This window comes from Schistocerca piceifrons, chromosome 4 (assembly GCF_021461385.2).
Source record: "Schistocerca piceifrons isolate TAMUIC-IGC-003096 chromosome 4, iqSchPice1.1, whole genome shotgun sequence".
In the NCBI taxonomy this organism is placed as follows: Eukaryota; Metazoa; Arthropoda; class Insecta; order Orthoptera; family Acrididae; genus Schistocerca; species Schistocerca piceifrons.
The window spans coordinates 223,114,277-223,138,967 of record NC_060141.1 but is presented as its reverse complement, the minus strand read 5'-3'; the positions used below and the strand labels follow the sequence as shown (position 1 = coordinate 223,138,967).

The 24,691-nt window shown below is 37.5% G+C and overlaps 1 protein-coding gene across 1 annotated transcript in view; it reads right to left on the bottom strand.

The window, feature by feature from the left end:
- LOC124796463 overlaps positions 1 to 24,691 on the bottom strand; it is a 279,228-nt gene that overhangs the window by 31,184 nt on the left and 223,353 nt on the right. The window contains exon 6 of the mRNA XM_047260686.1: positions 15,417 to 15,521. Coding sequence (XP_047116642.1) covers positions 15,417 to 15,521 — 105 coding nt within the window. The remainder of the gene's footprint in view (positions 1 to 15,416; positions 15,522 to 24,691) is intronic.

The window sequence follows — 24,691 nt, the reverse complement described above, 5'->3', positions numbered from 1 at the left end:
AACATGTAGCACCTAAAGTTGACTCTACATTATAATGTTTAATCATTACACTTCTAGTTAAAGCATGACATAGCTGGCATTAGGAATATGTTCTGTGTGACTGAGTCATTTTATTCGTGTAAGCATTATCTAGTCTTAGTCAGTTTGGAAGCATTAGGTACTCAGTTTCAATTTATTTGATTAGTAAGATATTCAGAGATATTTTGGCTAAGTAAATACATTCTTTGTCAGTAGATAATAATGGAAGTGTTACAGAGCATTTATGTAATTTGATCAGATTATAGTTTCAGAATTTGCAAGCTTAGTACGGGATCTTCATTAGCATGAAATCAAAAGTTAATTAATTTGCATTTTAATGCTCTTATTTCATAAAATGTTTCAGTGTGTTGTGCTGTATGAGCACATAGTAAGTAGTGAGAAGTTAGTTAGGTTGCGTTTCATTTTTCCTGATAAGTTCGTTGTGACTTGTTGGAACGGAGTTTATTGTGTGGAATTAACAACAGATGTTGGCAGTAAATGGCAGAGTATGGAATGGAAACATCCAAATAAAGTTCAAGACCCAACTGTCCACAGGAAAACTGATGCTTACAGTTTTTTGGGATGCACAAGGCCCAGTACTGGAACATTATTAAAGGGGCACAACAGTAAACAGTGTACATTACAGTGAGATGCTTACTGCTAGGCTAAAGTCTGCAATTCGAAGCAGTCGCTAAGTATTGCTGTCAAAAGGTGTTGTGTTGTTGAACGACAGTGCCCGTCTGTATACTGCTGCCCACACTGCTGAAACACTCCAGAAACTCAAATCTGAAGTACTGGATCATCCTCCATATAGTCCCAATCTTGCCCCTTCTCACTATCACTTGTTTGGTTCACTCAAACAGGCATTAAAGGGCTGTTGATTTGCCTCGGATGAAGCAGTGAAAGAAGCGGTGCATTCCTGGTTCACAGTTCAACCGAGAACCTTCTTTTATGAGGGTATCAGGAAGCTTGTACAACAAGGGACCAAGTGAGTTGAAACTCAAGGAGACTATGTCAAAAAATGATCTTTTGGTACGTTCTCTATTTGGTTACAATAAAATTTTATAACTACTTTGTGGATAATAACTGACTTAACCTCGTATTTGTTTAAATTAAAGAATCAGTTGCATTATGTTCAATTTGTGAAAGATATGCAGCAGAAAAGTTTCAATGTGTTAATATAAGAGGACTTCCTTATTGTTACTATGATTATGTGGCTCATCCAGTTAAATTAATTAACACTTGTACTCATTATGCAGCATTTTACTGACATTTGGTGAATTGCTTTACTAATGCATCTGCTACATATATTTATTTATTTATTGGTCCAAGAATCAGTTTCATACATTGTTTCTACTTGTGATATAGGATAGTGGTAAACCTAGTTAGTTTACAATACAGTAGTCATTTGTCTACATTGTTGACATAATAAAAATACATAATAATCTAGGCTGGTGTACTACATTGCTTCTACATGTGATAATAGCAGTTATTAAGTGAGATGACATGATAAGAATAATGTAAACTATATTACGAATTGACAATTAGTGAAATTTGGTCAATGAGGTTTACTTATATGATGTTCCATAAACTTGGACAAAGAACAGAAGCAGTGGTCAAGCAAGAACTGTTTTAACTTCATTTTAAATGCATTTAATGTTGGTATGCATTTTAGGTAAGAAGGCTTATGGTTATATAAAATAGCTCCAGAATGATACACTCCTTGTTTGCATAAGTTTGTATTTACTATGTTCCTGTGTAGGTTCATCTTCTGTCTAGTTTCATGTGTGTGTATATCATAGTTGTGTTTGAAGAGATTTTTCTTTTTTAAAATGTCCCCTTTTGTGAAAATTAGTAATTCGTATATATACAAGCAAGGCAGTGGTATTATTTTCAGAGTTTTAAAAAGGGTTCTACAGGAATACTTTGATTTAGCTTTTTTTTATCGCCATGATAATCTTTTCCTGTATTTTAAATGTTTTTGTAGTATTTGTAGCATTAACCCAAAAAAATTTTCCGTACTTATTTAGCGACTGCATACTGCAATGATACTTTGTCAGCACTGACGAGCAGCTTGTATTTCGAGTGAGGATCCTAGCAGCATATGCTAGTGAATTCAGTATCTTATTTAAATTGTTTAGCTGTATCTCCCACTTCAGATCTCCCTGAACATGTACACCTAGAAATTTTGTATGACTGACCTTCAACACATTTTTTCCTTCGATAGTGAAAACAGGGTTTGCAGGATGGAGGTTCTGTGTACTATGAAAGCTAACTGCCACATTTTTTTTCAGAATTGATGATGAGCATATTTGTCTTGAACCAGTGTGTTAAGGTATGCATAACTGATACTGCAGCATCCTGCAGGTTTTCCTCATTCTGTGATTTAATTAGAATATTGGTGTCATCTGCAAACAATACAGTGCATTTATGTTGGTATGCATTTTAGGTAAGAAGGCATATAGTTATGTAACATAGCTCCAGAATGATACACTCCATATGTATTTTACTAGCCAAGTCATTTACATACAGCAGAAATAGGACAGGTCCTAGAACTGACCCTTGTGGGACTCCATACTTGATTTTTCTGCCCATCACTGTAAAAACTAGAAATTTTTTGTCTTTCACTATCTTTGCTTTTTATTTCTGCAATCTGCTGATGATTTCTGAGGTACAACTGGATCCACTTTTCAGACTGGCCCATAATTCTATAATTACTCAATTTACACAAGAGAATCCCATGCTCAATCACATCAAAGGCTTTACTTACATCCAGAAATATCCCAGATACATGCTGTTTTCATCCACTGCTTTTAATACTTCATTTAAGAAGGCAAAAATTGATGACTGAACTCTGAAACCATGTTGGGAGTCACTTATCAGCCTCTCTTTATTTAAGAAAACTTAATCGTCTAAGGAACATATTTTCCATAATTTTGCTGAGGCCTGACAAAACTGGAAGTGGTCTATTATTAGCAATATAACTTCTGCACCCTTCTTATGCAAAGGTGTTACTTTTGCAGTTTTTAGATTATTTGGAAATACAACTCTCAAAAGATGAATTTACTATGTCTGTTAGTGGTTCCCCAATAAATGTTGCACTAGCTTTGGTAATAGTGTCTGGTATCTTATCAACACCCACTGAATATTTATTAGGTAATTCTTTTAGGATTCTCATGTGTTTGAATGAATTTTTTGATCCGAGTGACTGGTTGGCTGTTTGTCATGGTGTGTATTTATTAACTGCTGTGCTATATTTGAGAAATACTTGTTGAAAACACTAGCAAAATGTTTTGGGGGTCAGTTAGTTTATTTTTATTTGTAATCAGCTGTATATTACTGTTGCTTTAGTTTTATTGTTTTAATCACACAATATTTTGTCATTTTTTAGTGTGAAACTTAGTACATAACTAAATTTTTCAAAAAATTTTCTTGCTGATTTTAACGTTATGTGTCTTTATGAGAAAGTACTATTTACTTTACTGTGCCTAGGTTTGTCACAGGTTCAGATTTACTGTAGTAATTGTAACAACATGTGACAATTTAATTGTGAGTTGATGCAAAAGTAATGATCTTTGAAGCTATTCATTTTACTTTAATTTTTTGAACATCCATGTTATCATGTACAATGATATAGGACTTGTCATATGTTGATACAAAAAGAAAAAAGCTTAAATAATAGTCTCCCTATAGAAATCATACAGATAATTAAGTACATAAACAGAAACAAATAACACAGATAAAATCAAACAGATTACCAGATACATGAACCAAACAAATTCTAAGTTTACATTATATCTAGTGACACATGGCCACATTTCACTTGAGTTGTGGATGTCTTCGAATTCATAAAATGCATGTGCTTGTCAGCACTGCAAAAGTTTTCAATTACAAGCATTTTCTTAGCCCATTTTTTGAAAAAGGTAATATTTTTTTAACTCTTAAAGGAAGGACACTAAAAAAATGGGGCGATATGTCATACTTTTTTGATACTGGGCTTTCTTAAGCGCTTCTCCATGGAAGACAGTTCTGTATCTAGTTTCATAGTCATAGTAATCCCTGTTAAAAGCAAAGAACTGGTGATGGGATTTTGAAAGGCATATATTTTCATGGATATACAAGAATGGAAGAGTAATAAATTTCAGTTCTTTGAATGTTTCCCCACAGGACTTCTTAAGTACAAACCATTTTATAATTCTTATTGCTCGTTTTTTTTGTATTAAATGAGCATTTTGCTGGACTTGAAATACCCCAAAATATGATACCATATCACAGTATACTATGCATGAATCCATAAAAAGGCACTCATCACTGTTTCTTCATTGCAGAAATTTTTGAGTGTTCTTAATATATATTAACAGCTTTTATTTAATTTTTTTATTGAGCCATTCTATATGTTTATCCCATTCAAGGTGCTTGTATAACTGAATTATTAAAAATTTAGTATTTAAAGTTTTCTCCCATCTTTTGGGCAGTGTATGAACCCTGCATCAAAAAAATTGTACATCTTTTGAAGTGATCCATGAATCAAACCAATTTGTGACTTCTTCATGAGATCAAAAGTGTTGGTCAGCCAGGCCATGCTCCACTGATCTAAACAGGTGATAGTCAGAGGCAGCAATGTCTGGAGAATATGGCAGGTGGGGTAGGACTTCCCATTTTAATGTTTCAAAGTACATTTTGAGCTCTTTTTTAACGTGGGGTTGAGCCTTGTCGTGCTGCAAAATCACTTTATAGTGCCTCTTGCTGTATTGTGGCCATTTGTCTTTTAATGCCCTGCTCAAGTCCACCTGTGATTGTTTCACTTGGTTTTAACACCTCATAGTACACAGCACCGAAGCTGTGAATATTCGGTTTGGCTGTCAACGTGAAGTGTGGCTGGGATATCCCCATTATTTTGTGAATTTAGGTTTATCATAATGAACCCATTTCTCATCCCCGGTCACAATGTGATGCAAAAATCCCTTCCGTTTTTGCCTCTGAAGCAACTGTTCATGAACACATAAACACCATTCAACACCTCTTGGTTTCAGCTCACACAGGGCCAAAGTTCCTTCTTTCTGAATCATACCCATAGCCTTGAGACATTTTGAAATGGCTTCCTGTGTCACTCCCACTAATAATGCCAATTCTTCTTCAGTTTGATGTGAGTCTTCACTCAGTAATGTCTCCAATTCTGCATCTTCGAAAACATTCTCTCTTCTACCACTATGACCATCTACGACATTAAAATCGCCATTCTTGAAGTGTTGAAACCACTCATGACACATTCTTTCACTAATAGCGTCTGTACTGTACGTACTTCAGAGCATATATTTGCTGTGTTTAATTACTTTATCTGAAATACCATCTGCACCACATGAAAATTTGTTCTTTAGTTTGCTTATTGCAATCTCTGCCTATTGTACTCTTACAGGATACAAAAACATACATGGCTCTAAGCACTATGGGACTAACTACAGAAATATAGTTTTGAGATTTACAGAGATGATATGATTAGTCTTTATATGATTTTCTACTGTACTTGTAAAGGGCCTATTGAATATAGTGGCAATTTGTAAAGGAATATTTATAGTTTTACCCTTGGTTTTTGCTTTACTTGTGCCTGATTTTGTATTTATCACATTCCAAACTGACTTCATTTTTTTGTTACCCTTGTTTCTGTTGATAGATGAAGCACAGCTTGTTGTTGGTTTTTTTTTTTTTTTTTTTCCCTTGTACACTTCTCTGTAACAGTTTACATACTGTTTCAGAGGTAGATTTTGCCTAGCCGATTTAATTAATTTTCTAATTTGTTCTGAAGATTTTCTTGTCCGCTGTGTTATCATTTATTTCTGTTTTTACGTTCATTTCCTTAAGAGGGGATGGAATTGCATAGTTATGTTTTTAACAAGATAAAAATGACTCAGACTTCATATCTGCATGGTCACATTTATCCAAATCCCAGTTTGAATTTTTTAACAATAAATTAAAAGTCCTAACATTGTCCTCATTTATAAATCTCACTTTTCCTGGAATTTGTGCTGAGCAGATTAATTACAGTAAATTTTGTTGCTTCATTATCTGAGAATCCAGTATCAACCACTTCTATATCATTACAAATGCGTCCGCCCCGGTAGCTGAGTGGTCAGCGTGACAGACTGTCAATCCTAAGGGCCCAGGTTCGATTCCTGGCTGGGTCGGAAATTTTCTCCGCTCAGGGACTGGGTGTTGTGTTGTCCTAATCATCTTCATTTCATCCCCATCGACGCGCAGGTCGCCGAAGTGGCGTCAAATCGAAAGACCTGCACCAGGCGAACGGTCTACCCGACGGGAGGCCCTAGCCACACGACATTTCCATTTTTCCATCATTACAAATGTTTGCACGTCAGAAAAGATTTGATCGATTGTAGTTTTAGAGATCTTTCCAGGTTTACTGTATTCGTGGCCAGTGGATGGTAAATTGTGTTAATACAACAAATTATTCAGTTTAGATACATTTTGATAGGTTATTTGAAAGTTACATTGAAATCTCCAACTAGAATAATGTTTTCTTTAAAATCCCTTAATTCACTAAAGAGTTTTTTTACACTGTCTAAAAATACCATAAAGGTGCCTGATGGGGATTGGTATATGCACACAATGATTATTTTGGGTTCTTTACATTTGCAAACACAATGGTCAAAACTTTTTCAATGTTATTTATATTACTTAACTTAATTTCTTTGCATTCAATTCCTTGCTTTCAATATAAGCATTTTCTCCACCTATACAAGTCTCTCTACAGAAGTTACTAATAATTTCAAATTCTGTTATTCTAGTGGTACTAGCTTGGTTTTCCTTTAACCAGTGTTCACTCACACTTAAAACTGAAATATTCTTTAGCTGATCAAGCAAAAGTACTTCTAATTCAGCAGTCTTACTAGTTTAAATATTCTTTCTTAATTTGCATTTCATTAGTGGAAGTGAAGAGATTTTTTTCACTGTAATGTAACTTTATGTGGATTTATCAGTTCAGTTCATTCTTACATGCATTTTAGTTGAATTTCAATAATTATTACAATTTATCCTAGAGTTTCAACTTTTCTTTTCATAATATTGTACACTCCATGCTGGATTTTCCATTGTTTGGTTATTGACATGAAAATTGAAAAGTAATGGAAGAATACAGATGTAATTGTTACAATTGAAATAGAGAGCTAAATGAAAATATTTGCCATGTGTATCAGATATCTTTGCTTTACCCATTTATGTTTAATGACTTCTGCTGACCATGAGAGAAGAATAGTAATATTTCAGACTTTGTTATTTGATGAAAGTCTTCTAAAAAAGTTACTTGTCCTGATCTAAACGTAGCTGTTGCACCCTATGTGTCAGCTTCCATGTGCTTGCATGAAGTCCTGTGTTTTGCTGTGATGGTACAGTGTCGTGTTTGCACAGCAAGAGAATCGCTATCAAGTAGTTCTGCACTAGGCACCAGGAGAGCTGAGTTGCATGTGCAATTCGTTTCTCCATGCACATGTTTATGCTTAGATTTAAATTTATTTTCTGTTTCAACTACACTCTGATACCATCCTATGAAGTTTTTCAGCACCCTTTCTGATTGAAAACTGTGATCCTGAAAGGGGCCTATACTTGAATTGAGTTATTCTTGAGTTACAATCGGAGAGTAGCCAAACATGATGGAATTAATGAAACCTGTTTATCCATTCCTGTGGTTTTCCTCCTATAAACAGAACACATCTGACAACTGTCGGGCAGCATTTCCCCTGTAAGCACTGACAAATGGTGATCCCAAGGTGCCCGGAAGGAAAATTAATGTGTCAGAAACAGTCAACCATGCAATAGTCAAAGAATGCACTCTTTCAGGATTAGCACTAAGCCTTTGCCACCATTCTGGCCACACAATCCTGTTCTTTGGTTTGCACAAGCAGAAGCATATTTCTGCTGCATGGGAAAAATGGCTAATGTGACGAAGTTTGCCCTGGTCTTAAGTCCATTGGACCACAGATTTGCAGTCGAGGTACAAGATATCATTACCACATCACCTGAAACAGCCTCATACACTAATCTCAAGACAGAATTGATACAACATGCGGCTGCCTCCCAGGAAGATCACATAATCACATTTGGCAAGTGCTACCACAGGAAGAGATCAGCAATATCAAGCCATTGCATTAACTGAGTCATCTGCGCAGTAAAGTTGACATGGGCACAGTATCAGATTCCTTGCTATGAACATTATGGGATAGCCATTTGCCACTGCAGATCAAGGCAATCAATGCCTCACAGACAGACATACAGCTCAATTGAGCAACACATAGATATGTTGGTAAGATTGTTGGTTTGGTGATCAGGCAAAGAAGTGTTCACCATCTTGTTCAGTTGGCAGTAGGTGCAACTTACTGCCAAACATCCTCCAAGTGCCTGTTTTTAACCAATTGAGGGTCCGGCATCAAATTCCTGGTAGACACTGGCTCAGACCTGAGTATATTGCCTTGTATGCCTCTGCATCATTGCCAGGCACCAATTGCTTTTTGCCTAACAGCTACTAACAACTGATCAATTGCAATGTACGCCACTCAACAGTTGGACCTTAACATTGGACTGTTGTTGTTGTTGTGGTCTTCAGTCCTGAGACTGGTTTGATGCAGCTCTCCATGCTACTATCCTGTGCAAGCTTCTTCATCTCCCAGTACCTACTGCAACCTACATCCTTCTGAATCTGCTTAGTGTATTGATCTCTTGGTCTCCCTCTACGATTTTTACCCTCCACGCTGCCCTCCAATGCTAAATTGGTGATCCCTTGATGCCTCAAAACATGTCCTACCAACCGATCCCTTCTTCTGGTCAAGTTGTGCCACAAACTTCTCTTCTCCCCAATCCTATTCAATACCTCCTCATTAGTTACGTGATCTACCCACCTTATCTTCAGCATTCTTCTGTAGCACCACATTTCGAAAGCTTCTATTCTCTTCTTGTCCAAACTGGTTATCGTCCATGTTTCACTTCCATACATGGCTACACTCCGTACAAATACTTTCAGAAACGACTTCCTGACACTTAAATCTATACTCGATGTTAACAAATTTCTCTTCTTCAGAAACGATTTCCTTGCCATTGCCAGTCTACATTTTATATCCTCTCTACTTCAATCATGATCAGTTATTTTACTCCCTAAATGGCAAAACTCCTTTACTACTTTAAGTGTCTCATTTCCTAATCTAATCCCCTCAGCATCACCTGATTTAATTTGACTACATTCCATTATCCTCGTTTTGCTGTTGTTGATGTTCATCTTATATCCTCCTTTCAAGACACTGTCCATTCCGTTCAACTGCTCTTCCAAGTCCTTTGCTGCCTCTGACAGAATTACAATGTCATTGGCGAACCTCAAAGTTTTTACTTCTTCTCCATGAATTTTAATACCTACTCTGAATTTTTCTTTTGTTTCCTTTACTGCTTGCTCAATATACAGATTGAATAACATCGGGGAGAGGCTACAACCCTGTCTCACTCCTTTCCCAACCACTGCTTCCATTTCATGCCCCTCGACTCTTATAACTGCCATCTGGTTTCTGTACAAATTGTAAATAGCCTTTTGCTCCCTGTATTTTACCCCTGCCACCTTCAGAATTTGCAAGAGAGTATTCCAGTTAACGTTGTCAAAAGCTTTCTCTAAGTCTACAAATGCTAGAAACGTAGGTTTGCCTTTTCTTAATCTTTCTTCTAAGATAAGTCGTAAGGTTAGTATTGCCTCACGTGTTCCAACATTTCTACGGAATCCAAACTGATCTTCCCCGAGGTCCGCTTCTACCAGTTTTTCCATTCGTCTGTAAAGAATTCGCGTTAGTATTTTGCAGCTGTGACTTATTAAACTGATAGTTCGGTAATTTTCACATCTGTCTCATACATCTTGCTCACCAGATGGTAGAGTTTTATCAGGACTGGCTCTCACAAGGCCATCAGTAGTTCTAATGGAATGTTGTCTACTCCTGGGGCCTTGTTTCGACTCAGGTCTTTCAGTGCTCTGTCAAACTCTTCACGCAGTATCATATCTCCCATTTCATCTTCATCTACATCCTCTTCCATTTCCATAATATCGTCCTCAAGTACATCACCCTTGTATAAATCCTCTATATACTCCTTCCATCTTTCTGCCTTCCCTTCTTTGCTTAGAACTGGGTTTCCATCTGAGCTCTTGATATTCATACAAGTGGTTCTCTTCTCTCCAAAGGTCTCTTTAATTTTCCTGTAGGCAGTATCTATCTAACCCCTAGTGAGACAAGCCTCTACATCCTTACATTTGTCCTCTAGCCATCCCTGCTTAGCCATTTTGCACTTCCTGTCAATCTCATTTTTGAGACGTTTGTATTCCTTTTTGCCTGCTTCATTTACTGCATTTTTATATTTTCTCCTTTCATCAATTAAATTCAATATTTCTTCTGTTACCCAAGGATTTCTATTAGCCCTCGTCTTTTTACCTACTTGATCCTCTGCTGCCTTCACTACTTCATCCCTCAGAGCTACCCATTCTTCTTCTACTGTATTTCTTTCCCCCATTCCTGTCAATTGTTCACTTATGCTCTCCCTGAAACTCTGTACAACCTCTGGTTCTATCAGTTTATCCAGGTCCCATCTCCTTAAATTCCCGCCTTCTTGCAGCTTCTTCAGTTTCAATCTGCAGCTCATAACCAATAGATTGTGGTCAGAATCCACATCTGCCCCTGGAAATGTCTTACAATTTAAAACCTGGTTCCTAAATCTCTGTCTTACCATTACATAATCTATCTGATACCTTTTAGTATCTCCAGGATTCTTCCACGTATACAACCTTCTTTCATGATTCTTGAACCAAGTGTTAGCTATAATTAAGTTATGCTCTGTGCAAAATTCTACAAGGCGGCTTCCTCTTTCATTTCTTCCCCCCAATCCATATTCACCTACTATGTTTCCTTCTCTCCCTTTTCCTACTGACGAATTGCAGTCACCCATGACTATTAAATTTTCGTCTCCCTTCACTACCTGAATAATTTATTTTATCTTGTCATACATTTCATCAATTTCTTCATCATCTGCAGAGCTAGTTGGCATATAAACTTGTACTACTGTAGTAGGCATGGACTTTGTGTCTATCTTGGCCACAATAATGCGTTCACTATGCTGTTTGTAGTAGCTAACCCGCACTCCTATTTTTTTATTCATTATTAAACCTACTCCTGCATTACCCCTATTTGATTTTGTATTTATAACCCTGTAATCACCTGACCAAAAGTCTTGTTCCTCCTGCCACCGAACTTCACTAATTCCCACTATATCTAACTTTAACCTATCCATTTCCCTTTTTAAATTTTCTAACCTACCTGCCTGATTAAGGGATCTGACATTCCACGCTCCGATCCGTAGAATGCCAGTTTTCTTTCTCCTGATAACGACGTCCTCTTGAGTAGTCCCTGCCCGGAGATCCGAATGGGGGACTATTTTACCTCCGGAATATTTTACCCAAGAGGACACCATCATCATTTAATCATACAGTAAAGTTGCATGTCCTCGGGAGAAATTACGGCTGTAGTTTCCCCTTGCTTTCAGCTGTTCGCAGTACCAGCACAGCAAGGCCGTTTTGGTTAATGTTTCAAGGCCAGATCAGGCAATCATCCAGACTGTTGCCCCTGCAACTACTGAAAAGGCTGCTGCCCCTCTTCAGGAACCACATGTTTGTCTGGCCTCTCAACAGATACCCCTCCATTGTGGTTGCACCTACTGTACGGCCATCTGTATCGCTGAGGCACGCAAGCCTCCCCACCAACGGCAAGGTCCATGGTTCATGGGGGACTGTAACACCATATCACAGAGGCAGAGCAGACTTGGTGCACTACCAGCTACTAGCAAATGTGTTGAATGCCTGCTTGGTGGACAACATCACCAGCCTTACTGTTACCACCTTCCACTGCTGCATAGCAGTCCACAATGCCAAGCTGATGTCCAGTGGTGAGTATGCTGCATTACTGAGGGACTACCTGACTTTGACCAGGCCACCCAGGGCCCCAAGGTGAATACCCCATGATACATTGCACCATATTAAATCAATGGATGGACTCTCAATGGTGTGTATGTCTAGATGTTTGTTAAGTGTTTGGCTCTGGACTGTTTAGCAACTGCGAAGGCCAAATTTGATTTCATGTTACAGGAAGGCTTAACGCGACCATCTAAAAGTTTGTGGTCATCGGCATTATACTTAGTGCCAAAGAAAGGTGGCACATGGCACCCATGCAGTGATTATTGTGGCTTAACTTTCAAACAGTTTCTGACAGATACCCTATACTGCTGTTAAGGGTCTTTTTACACGCTACATGTTGCCACCATTTTCACTGTCTTGGACTGAGCAAAAGCTAACACCCTGATACCTGAAGCTGCAGGAGACATACCAAAGACCACCATAATCTCACCTTTTGGTTTATATGAGAGCATGATTATGACCTTCAGCTTATGCAGTGCAGCTCAAATGTGGTAGAGATTTATAGATTCTATTCTTGAAAGATCACCATTCTGCTTTGTTTACCTTGATGATGTTCTGTTGTTCTCCACCAATCTGGAACAACATCATCAGCACCTGCTTGAGGTCTTTGGATAACTAGAACAATATGGAGTCATACTGAAGATAGCCAAATGTGTTTTTGGGCCACCAGAAGTGATGTTTCTTGGTCATAAAATCTCAGCTGTGGGCTTCCTTCCTCTAACTGAGAAGGTAGAAGCAATACTACAACCACTCAGGCCACCTACAGTCAAGGAATTATGACGTTTCTTGGGTGTACTTAATTTCTACAGATGATACCTTCCCCCTGCAACAGAGATACAGGAACCTTCGACAGCAATATTGTCAGGTCATAACGTTAAAACAGGAAGTCTCTTGTGCACTGGACAGAATATATGTTCTCCGCATTTGAGGATGCGAAGTAGAGCATGACTGAGTGCAGCACTTTAAGCATCCCCAAAACTTGGTGCACCACTAGCTACTGTCAAACTTGGTGCACCACTAGTTACTGTCATGGATATGATCCAGATACCCATTGGTGTGGCACTCTAACAAAGCCTGGCAACCCACTGGCATATTACTCCCACAAACAAAATGGAGTATATATGACTGTGAGCTTCTGGCTGTGTACCAGGCAGTCAGATATCTTCATCTGCAAGTCAAAGTATGAGTCTTTACTTTCATGACTTCTCTTCTTCTACATTGATCTATAAATGTTTACCAACAGCAGGTAATGTATGTGTGGCGAGAGGGCGGAGAGGGGGGTTGGCGAGGGGGGGGGGGCTAGTGGTAGGTAGAAAGCAGAGCCAAATCTTGTAAATAGGGTGGATAAATTTGAGCTCGAAATCCCTCAGCTTTCCTATTGCCAAAGGACACCTTATATGCAGATGCATTCTCCTGAAATGGGGTTACTTTGGCTTTTTCCTTCATCACCTTTTTCTAGAACATTTGTGTTGTATGTGCCAGTTATTGATTTGCCCTTAGTAACATAATTATCAAGAAGAACTCTTTTTGTATTCCAGATGAGACTTCCTATCATCTTTCTTACAGATGAGATCAACTTGACTTTTTGGTGCAAAATTAATAGCTGCCACTGACTGGAAATGGGTTTGTTTCTTACATGAGGTGTTATCCACAGTAAAAAAAACCAGTTCACAAGGTTGACTGCATTCTTTTTAAAATGATCCAAACATTCAGTCTTCATGATTTTCTTTTAGCAGCTTGTTCTTGCTCTTAATTGATAAAAGTGAGGTTGACAATTGTCTTTGTGAGGCCATTGCTTTTATTTCTTTGTGAATAGTGGGTATATCTTTCACAGTGTCCACAGGAGTGTGTACGCACGCGCACTTTTGTGTGTGTGTGTGTACACTTTTGCAAGAAAAAAGCAAGAACTTGAAATCTAGTGTGAATGCTGTTATTTCCTGTTATGTGTCTCTGTGCACTACATATTGGTCCGCTGCAGGTGAGAAACAGCATTTCTCTTATTTTACATATACACTGTGTATCACTCACGTGTATGATGGAGGATTCTTTTCATTCATATTAAGATTTCTTCCTGCTCCATTCATGGATGGAGTGTAGGAAGTATGAGTGCTTGTTCACCTGTGCGTAAGTTATTATTTGCTTATATTTAATATGCTCAATAAGTATGGGATAGATATGTAGAGGTCCAAAGAATGTCCATACTGTATCTCCTGAAATATGGTTCACGAATTTTTCTAAGCCAGTTCTTGTGATATATATATATATCTTTCTTTCAGTGTCTCCCACCTGAGATTTTACTCTATCTCAGTGGTACTCTTTCACAAATCAAACAAGACTATATGACAATTCATACTACTCTTCTTTGTATACACTATGTTTCTGCAGTGGCACAGGTCCCACCCTCTTGAGCAGCCTGAAAGAATGGGCTATGTATATGTTTTGTGTGCAGATATTTGTAGACAAACTATACCCAGCATCCTATCAATGATTTGTAGCCTGTCATTTGTTTCACCTATTACTGAGGGTATATGGTTGTTCCACTTAACATCTCTATACATGGTTACTCACAAATATTTGCATGACATGACTGACTAGTTGTAACTAATTAATCCTGTAGTCAAAGGATATCACACTTATGTTTCATGAAGTGAAAAATTTATCATTTCCCTACATTAAGAGCTACTTGTCAGCCTTTGCACAAGGCTGATATTTTGTCCACATCTAAACAAGTACTACCGCAATATGTACTGGATTGCATTTGATCATATACAAGTCCATCATTTGAGAAAACCCTGAGATTGAAACTAATACTATCAATCAAAGCATTATGTATAACTTGAACATCAATGATCTAACTACACTCCTCCGAGTCAAACCAAACCTCCTTTGGTGTCAGTAGATTATTCTCAATCCAGGGTAATGTGCTGTGTCCTGTTTGTCATGAAATTCTCATGTGTCTGCCTTATAAGGCAAGACAATCATCCCTATTGTCATTTTGCTCAGTAAGTTGGAGATGAGTGGGGTAGCAAATTAGGGATGGAGTGGAGAAAAGTAAACACAAAAGAGAAGCCAGGTTAGAGTCAACTCCATTAAATTCATATATATGAACCCACAGTACAGTGATGGTAGCAAGGCCAGGTTTGGTATGAGATTTGAATGCACTGGACTACAGAGAACATTACAAATGGGAGAATACAAGGCATGAGAGGCAAGCCTCAGCTAGTTACATTCTTTACTATATGAAACTTAAATGTCATACAAATAATTCACAGTGGGAAAAAATGAGATTAAAGTGATACAATTTCAAACACAGGTGTCAGTGAACACAGGTATTATGAAGGGAAATGGAGATTCATTAAATATGAACTGTTTTTGTTTCCTGTTTCTATGATATAACACTTACCGATTCTCCTGTTATAATGCAAGTAGAACTGGCATCATCTTCTCCACCGTTGGAGTTGGTGCTACAAACTTCTAGCCGGATGTAATAAATTACACCGTTGACAACCTAAAACAAATGTACCTTTTTATATATCAGAACCACAATGAAGTCCGAATCTGAAGGCAGGTTCATAAATGAAGCGTAACACTTACAAGAAAAAGCACATTTAGTACTGACTCCAATGTACAACCAGCACAGAACTGACCTCTTGGATGGAGAATGCAGCTATTTATACAAACACTGAATATTGCTGGCTGCCAGTATTTACACAATTATCAAGTATTCCTGAATGTACAGAAATTACAATTGTAAGATATTTCAACAACCTTCCAGATAAATATCAAATCTGTTAATGTAAACTTTCGTGTGTGTGTGTGTGTGTGTGTGTTTGTCATCTTCTCCCAAACCCCTGGATCACTTTCAACCAAATGTAGCCTTTGAGTATCAGCATTGTGGGATTTATATCCTCCTAGCTCCAATAGGAGTACAGATGCAGGCAAAAATGTCTTTTTCTGCCCTTGGCATATTGTCTCCCTGTACAACAGACATGTTCCACTGGAATGATGGTGCCGAGTGTAAATTTTGGTTGTGTTCATTACCAGAATAAACTCGATATAAATGTTCAAAAGTGTTTAACATGTGAAAAAATTGATGTATATCATGATAATATGTGTATCGCAGGTTTTGTTATTCACACACATGGAGCTAGTACCACATCTTACAAATCGCGAGAGCCAATACAAAGACTTTGCTACTGCAAATTGCATGCCATGAAGGGCATAATGTGCATAAACTGTAAAACTGTATACCATTTCACATGTGTAAAGGCAGATCCAAGACGAAAACTATAGTGTTGCCAAAGGTGTAATGAATATGCCCTAGACAAAGCACTACAGAAGAGAGACTGCAAAGTCGAAATTATTGCTATGCTGTTAGAAGAGGTACATTCCTTGAAATACAAATATACCAATAACAATCAATGTGAGTATAAAATAAACAGTGATCTTGTAATTGATAATGATACTAGAACCAGCAGTAACAAATATGATATCAACTGCAAAAATCTAGGAAAACCGCAAAAAGTGGTATAGCATGTGTAAAATGTGAAACAAAATTTCACTTTCGATGTGCAAAGGTGGACTACACATTGAAAGGAAATGAAAAGTTTAGAAAAACATGGAAGTGTAATATGTGTAGGCCTACCGATATACTACACAGGGCTGCAAATATCCCGCTAACAAACAGATTTGAAGTGCTCGATGTAGACAGCTACGATGAGACTCTTGAAGCTCAAACAGAACACTCTCAATCATCGAATGCTGCAGTAACTCTTCCTGAAAGCACTACAGCTTCTAAACTTCAACAAGGACATCAAATTCTGTGTGATGCTGCTGTTCCTGTTCTGAAAACCATCTGTCAACATGAATCGTTTTATAGTATTCCAAGAAAGCTTATCATTCTTGCCGATGGTCACGGTCAAGAGATTGCTGCTCGTATAAATGAAGTTGCTGAAACTGTGAAGCCAACAGGATTCATCAAGCCTGGAGCATCTCTGTCTCAAATATGTATGTATATACATTCAGAAAAATCAGTAAGTTGTCATCCAAGGATTTCATTGTACTACTTGGTGGCTCTAATGACATGTACAAGAACTAAAGAGGTGTCCTAGGACACACAAATGTAATGTATGTAAACATTCCACAGAGGTACGACTTACATCAGTTGTCTTGTGTGAACAGAGAGATCAAACCTTGCAAATGAACAGCTTTCAAACATATGTAAATGGTTTTAAAATGTAAATGTTCTAGATGTAAGTGGTGTTGGTCGAAGATTCCATACCTCACATGGGCTTCATTTGAACAGTCTTGGGAAAAGGGTTTTAGCACAAAAACTAATTGAAAGAAGCACAGGCAACAGTTTTACTACAAATTCAACAGTAATGACAAAATGTGTTTCATCGCCAACCACAGAAAAGAAAAATAGTGATTTTTTTCCCACAGCAACACATTCCAGTAATAGTCAACTCTCCAATAAGACCTTTTTAGGCAGAACAGAAGAGAGCACAGTGTAAATGTTGTACATTTTGATAATTTAACTTGTGTGAAAGCTAACATTAAGGAACCAGTTAAAAATACAATTGATACGCTATATTGTTTAAAAATATTTCATCAGAATATAAGAAGTCTTTTGACTAAAAAAGAAGAGCTGCTGCTTTCTCTGCAAGAAACAGCTGACACAGATGAAATTATTCCTGATGTGCTCTGCTTAACTGAACATAACTTGGAAGCCACAGAAATTAATCAGCTGCATTTAAATAGTTATAAAATTGGTTCTTCCTACTGTCAGAACAACTTAAGACAAGGCGGAATGGCAATTTACACACACAATACTATTAAGTCACAAGTTATAGATGTATCTAAATACTGTATTGAACAGCACTTTGAATGTTGTGCAGTCAAATTAGAGCTCAAAACACAGTTCCTGATCATAATAACAATTTACAGGGCACCTATGGGAAACATTATAAAATTTCACTCTCAGCTAGAAACAGTTCTTACTAAACTTTATAGAAACAATAGTAATGTCATCACATGTGGTGACTTTAACATAAACTTACTCACAAAAAATAACAACCAGAAACTATTAGAATCACTACTGTTAACCTTTAATCTGCTCCACATGATCTCATTCCCAACAAGAGTACATGGGCACAGCAAGACCCTGATTGATAATCTGTTCCTAGATCCCACAAATTACAATGAAGTGATGACATGGGCTGTAACAAATGGTCTGTCTGATCACGATGGTCAAATGACAACCCTAAAACTTGCCAGCAGAAAAACAGCACATGGCCATTGTAACCAAGTCTAACATGTTAGAATAATAAATGCCAAATCTACTTGCTTGTTCAGACATAGTTTATGCCATGAACAATGGGGGAAGTATACCAGGCTGACACAGTGAATGAGAAGTTCAACTCTTCCCTCTACTTATTCCTTAAACATTTTGAATCTTCTTTCCCCCAAAGACAGATTAAAATCATACCGGCCTGTAGTAAAAGGAAAGAGTGGCTAACTACTGGCATAAAAATATCATGTAACAAAAAGAGATATCTGTTTGTACAACAGAGGACTAGTACAGACCCAGCAGTAAAGTTACATTAGAAGAAATACTGTAAAATTCTAACAAGTCTAATCAAGAACGCCAAACAGTTGTACTAAGAAAAAAAAATTAGCAACTCAAAAAATAAAATAAGAACCATATGGCACATCATGAAAAGTGAGACAAATAGGAACATAAAACCTGACAATAATAAACACAAAATTGCAGCCTCCGAGTTCAAAAATTTTTTTCTCACTATAGCTGACAAAACAGTGAACCATAATAAACAGTCTCACACAGAAGCTATTGAACTACTTAACCACATTGAAATAACATCTAAAGTAGCACTTCATTTCAGAAGTACAACCCCTAGAGAAATTGAAAAAAAAAAACCATAAAATTACTCAAAAACTCAGATTCCTGTGGATACGATGGCATATCAAGTAGGATTTTAAAATCATGTGCAGACTTAATCAGTTATATATTGTGCTATTTGTGCAACCAATCTACGGAAACTGGTGTGTTCCCAGATAGATTAAAACATGCAGTAGTTATGCCAGTCCACAAAAATGGGGCAAGGGATGAAATAACCAACTATCGGCCCATCTCTCTGCTGCCAGTGTTCTCAAAGGTATTTGAGAGAAAAGTGTCTGATAGGATTTATAGTCACACTACACAAAATGGCTTACTGGCTCCTACACAGTTTGGCTTTTGTAAGGGCTCCTCCACAGACAGAGCTATATTTAACCTCCAGATGAAATTTTAGGTGAATTAAATTACAAAAGGTATCTGATGGGGATATTCTGTGACGTTGCCAAGGCATTTGATTGTGTAGATCACAACACACTCTTAAAAAATCTTCCACATTATGGCATTAAAGAGAAATCTTTGACTAGGATAGAATCATACTTACAGAATAGGAAGCAAAGGGTTGTCTTAAGGGGGACAGGTACAGCATTAAAACCAGACTGGGGAAATATAAAGTATGGGGTCCTGCAGGGCTTGAGTCCTGGGCCACTAATTTTCCTGATCTACATTAATGATCTATCAATCACAATTAATAACAGAGCAAAAATAATAATGTTTGCCGACAATACAACTAGCCTCGTAGAAGGACCCAATTCCACAATGCAGGATACAGCCATGACAGTCTCTACTCAAGTACAGAAATGGTTCACTGTGAATAGCCTAACCTTAAATCTTTCAAAAACCAATATGATACAGTTTCTGACAAAAAATAAAAAAAGTTCCTGAAATACATGTTAACAATCACAAAATTAATGAAACCACACATACAAAATTCCTAGGTATTCAGATAGACAGTCACCTAAGCTGGAAAGAACAAATTGATCAGCTGGTCAAGAAACTTAGCTCATCGTGCTTTGCACTAAGAGCTCTCCATCAGTTATTGGACAGAGAAATAATGTTGTTGTCATATTTTGCATATTTCCATTCTATTCTCTCCTATGGCATAAACTTCTGGGGAAATGCTGCAGGTGTTGAAAAAGTATTCAGAATACAAAAACGAGCAGTGAGGCTAATATGTGGGGTCCCTAATGGGGCATCTTTCAGAGGACTCTTCAAATCTCTCAGGATACTTACCATCACAGGTCAGTATATATATACTCACTGATGTTATTTGTAGACAACAAAAGGGAATTGTTTCAGAAAAATTGTGACATCCACAACCATGACACAAGACAGGTGAAAAATTTTCACCAAGGCTCTGCAACTCTCACTAAAGTACATAGGGGAGTTACTGAGTCAGGTATAAATGTCTTCAATAAGCTCCCTATCAATATAAAAAGGGAAATAAATAATATACAGGTTTTCAAAAGGAAGCTAAAATTATTCCTCATCAAACAAACTTTCTATAAAATGAATGAATATTTAGAGTTATAGAGTGTAAGAATGGGGAAATTGCCTAAGAAAAGCACTCCCTTAAAGATAAAGTGTGATACTGTTACTTGTAGTTTAACTGAAATTGTGGTGATGAAATGTAAATTTATCTATGTTATTAGGAGAAAATGTGAACTCCCATGTATCCCACACTCTTGAGTATTCACTTAAACCTCTTCTTAAGGAATGCAGTTAAAATTTCTATTCAATCCAAACCATGACCATGAAGCAAATTTACCTGCTTATATATGTCAGTAGCATAAAAATATGCACTATCACTTATTCTACTACTTTAAACAGCCATGTAAACTGTTTCTGGCATGATGCAATCTTTAATACTGCATGCAAGTAATTGTTCTTGTTAAATAAACAAATGTCTGTGCAATGTAATGGATAAATGTTCATGTACTACTGTAATCGTATCAATTGACTTGTCCTATATTACTTGTACACTGGTTGTATAATATGTAATCAACAGGACCAAATAAATAAACAGTGTTGACCCTCTGACATCCAAGTAGTGGCAAAGGATATAATACCACCAAAAGCAGTGCTTTAGAACTTTTTTCGTAGTCCCGTTGTCCACACAAGTGCAAAAATCCATACCAAGCCTCCAGGGCTCTATCTCAGTCACCAATGCTTAGCCTTACAGCACTTTTGTCTTTCTCCTGGACATCCAGTGTCCACATGCGAGCCAGCTCTCTTGCTTCTTTGGTGCTGGTGATTATGTACGAGAGTTGCCCAGAAAGTAATGCAGTGCACATTTTTTCTTCAGTAACTCTTTATTGAACACAATGAGAATTACACTCACAAAAGACTGGTGTTATATCTACACACACTATTTTTCCACATAATCTTTATCCCATTTTAAGGTCTTCCTCCAGCACAAAACATGGGCGTGCATGCCTGTTGGTACTGATCCTTGTCCTGATGGTGGAGCCAGTGATTCACTGTGTAAATCACCTCCTCATCACACTCAAAATGCCGAGTCATAATGCGTCTGTCCTCATGAATGACAACATCAGCTTGCTGCAACACGTCAGGAGTGACAGCCGTGGATGGTCTCCCCGACCACTGCAAATCGTAGAGGTTCATCATGCCCAGTAACTAACTGTACTTCTGTTGACAGCAGATTCTCCATAGACTTTCCACAAGTCTTTGTGAATATTTGTGAATATTGTGTTTTTTTTCTCTGTAGTGAGAAATTCAGTGATGGCATGTTGCTTGTAACGTACATCACCTACACTATTTTGAAACTGTCCTGCAGCTACGCTATCTGTTGGGTGTGACGGAAACTTGACATGCACACTAAGGAGATTTCAAATAATACATATGTAACATTTCATATTCATAGCATTGTTTTCGGCTGATAAAAAAAAAAAAAGCAGTTCATTATTTTCTGGGCAACACTCGTATTTCATGTAGAGATCCTGAGTATCATCTGACTGAACAAAATATTTATTGTTGACTAGACCTCATGACAGTGAAGCAGAAAGAACAGTGTAAAGTGTACAGTGTCTTGGTTCACTGTGCTGAATGTGAATGTTGTGACAGGCACTACAGTACCCCATTCTCTCCATTTTACACTAATGTATATTGACAGCATATCTGCCAATATTTTATTAAAGTGTTGTGTGGGACCACTAATCTGTGGATGGTAGACAGTTATCATTCTGTGTGTGATGTCAGAACACGGAATTATCTTTGGTACTACGCGTAGTCTCGACTTGAAAATCTTTTCAGATGAGACATCATCACACAGTGTGATTTGTGCTTCCAAAAGATGTCTTCTACAAGGAACTCCAAAATGTATGGAGCTGCAGCAGTTGGCACTTTTGGTGATTGCATAGCAAGTGAGGTAGTCAGTGCAGACTATTATCCATCAATTCCTGTTTGTTGAGTTTGAGAACCTCCATTAGAGATCGATATCGATTCCTATACAGCACAATGGCACTGCTACAGTTGGGACTGGTACCAGATGCCCCAGAGGTAACTGCAGCATGTCCTTTCATTATTGGCATCCCTTACAGTGTCTCACAGCATAATGGGTCTGTCAAGACATGGACAGTGATTCCTGCATCTGTTTCTATCTCAGGGTGTATATGTGGACAAGGAAAAAAATTCCAGGATTTTTCCCAGATTTCCCGATTAAAAATACACTTCTTCCCAGGTAAAAATACACTTTTTCCCTGTTATGTGACAGTATACACTTCCCCAGCACTGTAAAACTCATCAGTCCTTTGTATGTTTATGGTTTTATATACCAATGTAGAATATCCTGGCACTTTAGAAAACAAATCTTATGGGGGGAGGGGGGGGGGACATCACGTTTTGAAAGACCTTTGATGTGCAGCAACATGTACGCTGCATATTTTCGTATTACAAAGGTATAAATTTGAATTCCGCCAAACACCACATGTCACTTTCCAAAGCACTGAAATCGAGATTGCGATGCACTTTTGTAAGCCAGTCACAGCTCACATCACGTGATCTCGCCAGCTGATGACAGCATAGGACACGTGATGTAGTCAGTCAATAGCAAGATCACGCTTAAGTAGCGCAAACACACAAGTAAGAAAAGTTAATGGTTTAAATTAATATACATAGCATTCACATATAATATTGGTCTTTAAGATAGATAAGCTGAAAGAAGAGCTAAGCTCCCATGTATAATGCTGATTTTTTTATATGTGTTACACTTTAAGATACATCACACAAAAGTGCCAGTAAGATTTTTAATAACAACATAAATTTCTGATCTTCTGGGCTTGAAATTCTTCTAAATGGTCATCCTCAAAGAGTTGATTTTTAAATGAGTGTCAAATGCTTTGTGATTTAAGAAATTCATCGTACATTCTTGCACCTAGTTCATCTTGCATAAAAGGAAATTTACTTTGAAAATAATGCTTTTCAAACCACCATTCGCAATATTTTCTCGTGATCTGTTAGAAATTAGTTTGTTTCAACAGTTGCCAGAGAGTGCCAGATAACAGGTCTCACTGTGCTTGCGCAGCTACTATGACATAGGAAGCCTGTATGTTCGTACGTTTAAAACATTTAAAGACCTTGCATTATGTCATAAAAGAAACAAGAAAGAGGATAGAGGATACTTCAAGAGCATCAGAATTTTGCTAACCATTCTGAAATGCATAATTCGGCATAAAGTGCACATTTGTATGTCCAGATTCAGATGTAAATTTTCTTGAGTACCAGTATTGTACTATTTCATGTTTGATTCTTTAACATGGCATAATACCATACGAGGTAGAAGATGTAAAACGTGCACTTGAAATGCAGCAAACAGTTGAAACTAGCAAACAGTGTGAAATTAAACACTTCATTTCAAATAAATTGACTGCCTCAGTGGAAATGATTAATAAAAGCCAAATCTCTTTAGCAAACCAACAAAAATAGCTTCATTATTCTACAAGGTGATTAACGCTTGACTGTCATAAAGGTGGAAATAAAACCTGAAACTAATAACATATTTTAGCCTTCCATAATTATACGAACGTATTTTAATTCATTTGATAGCTCCCAGCCACAGAAATCCGTTTTGTTTTCATTTAATGTGAGGGCAATAAATGAAGAGGAAACAGCTAAAACACTAAATGTAAAACACAGGTCATGTGGAGACTCCCCACCTCCCCACTACAACTCAAACTGCTCACTGCATCAGCCCCGGATCTACAATATTTTCAAACAGGGGCAATACTGGATACAGCCACACAGGAGAAGGTACTACACATACGCGACTCAATTGCGCATGCCGAAGAGCCCACCCACAACTGCTCAAATGAATCTAATTCAAACAGTTGTCACATCACGCACGTTGGAGGCAATTTGTTGTTAAGAAGCATTGCATAGACCTCCTAAAGCCTTTGACACACTTTTCTGTTGGCAGACGCTTGTATGAGCAATGTTTTGACGTTGTATACAGCGCATTTCCTTTGCAACAAGTTTTATTTTCATTTCTTTTTTCTCTCGTTAATGTTTTGTTGCTGCAGTATTATTCTGCAGTAGTGTAATACAGCAATATCCTTTGTTAGAGTATCAGTTTTTACCAGTCAAAATCACAAAAATTTAACTGAATACGAAAACAATGAAAAATTCCCAGAATTCTAAACAATTCCCAGGTTTTTCCTGGTTTTCTCCCGGATGAAAAAATTCCCGGGTTGTTCCTGGATCTCCCGGTTGTCCCAGGTCATATACACCCTGTGCCTGGAGTTGTCATG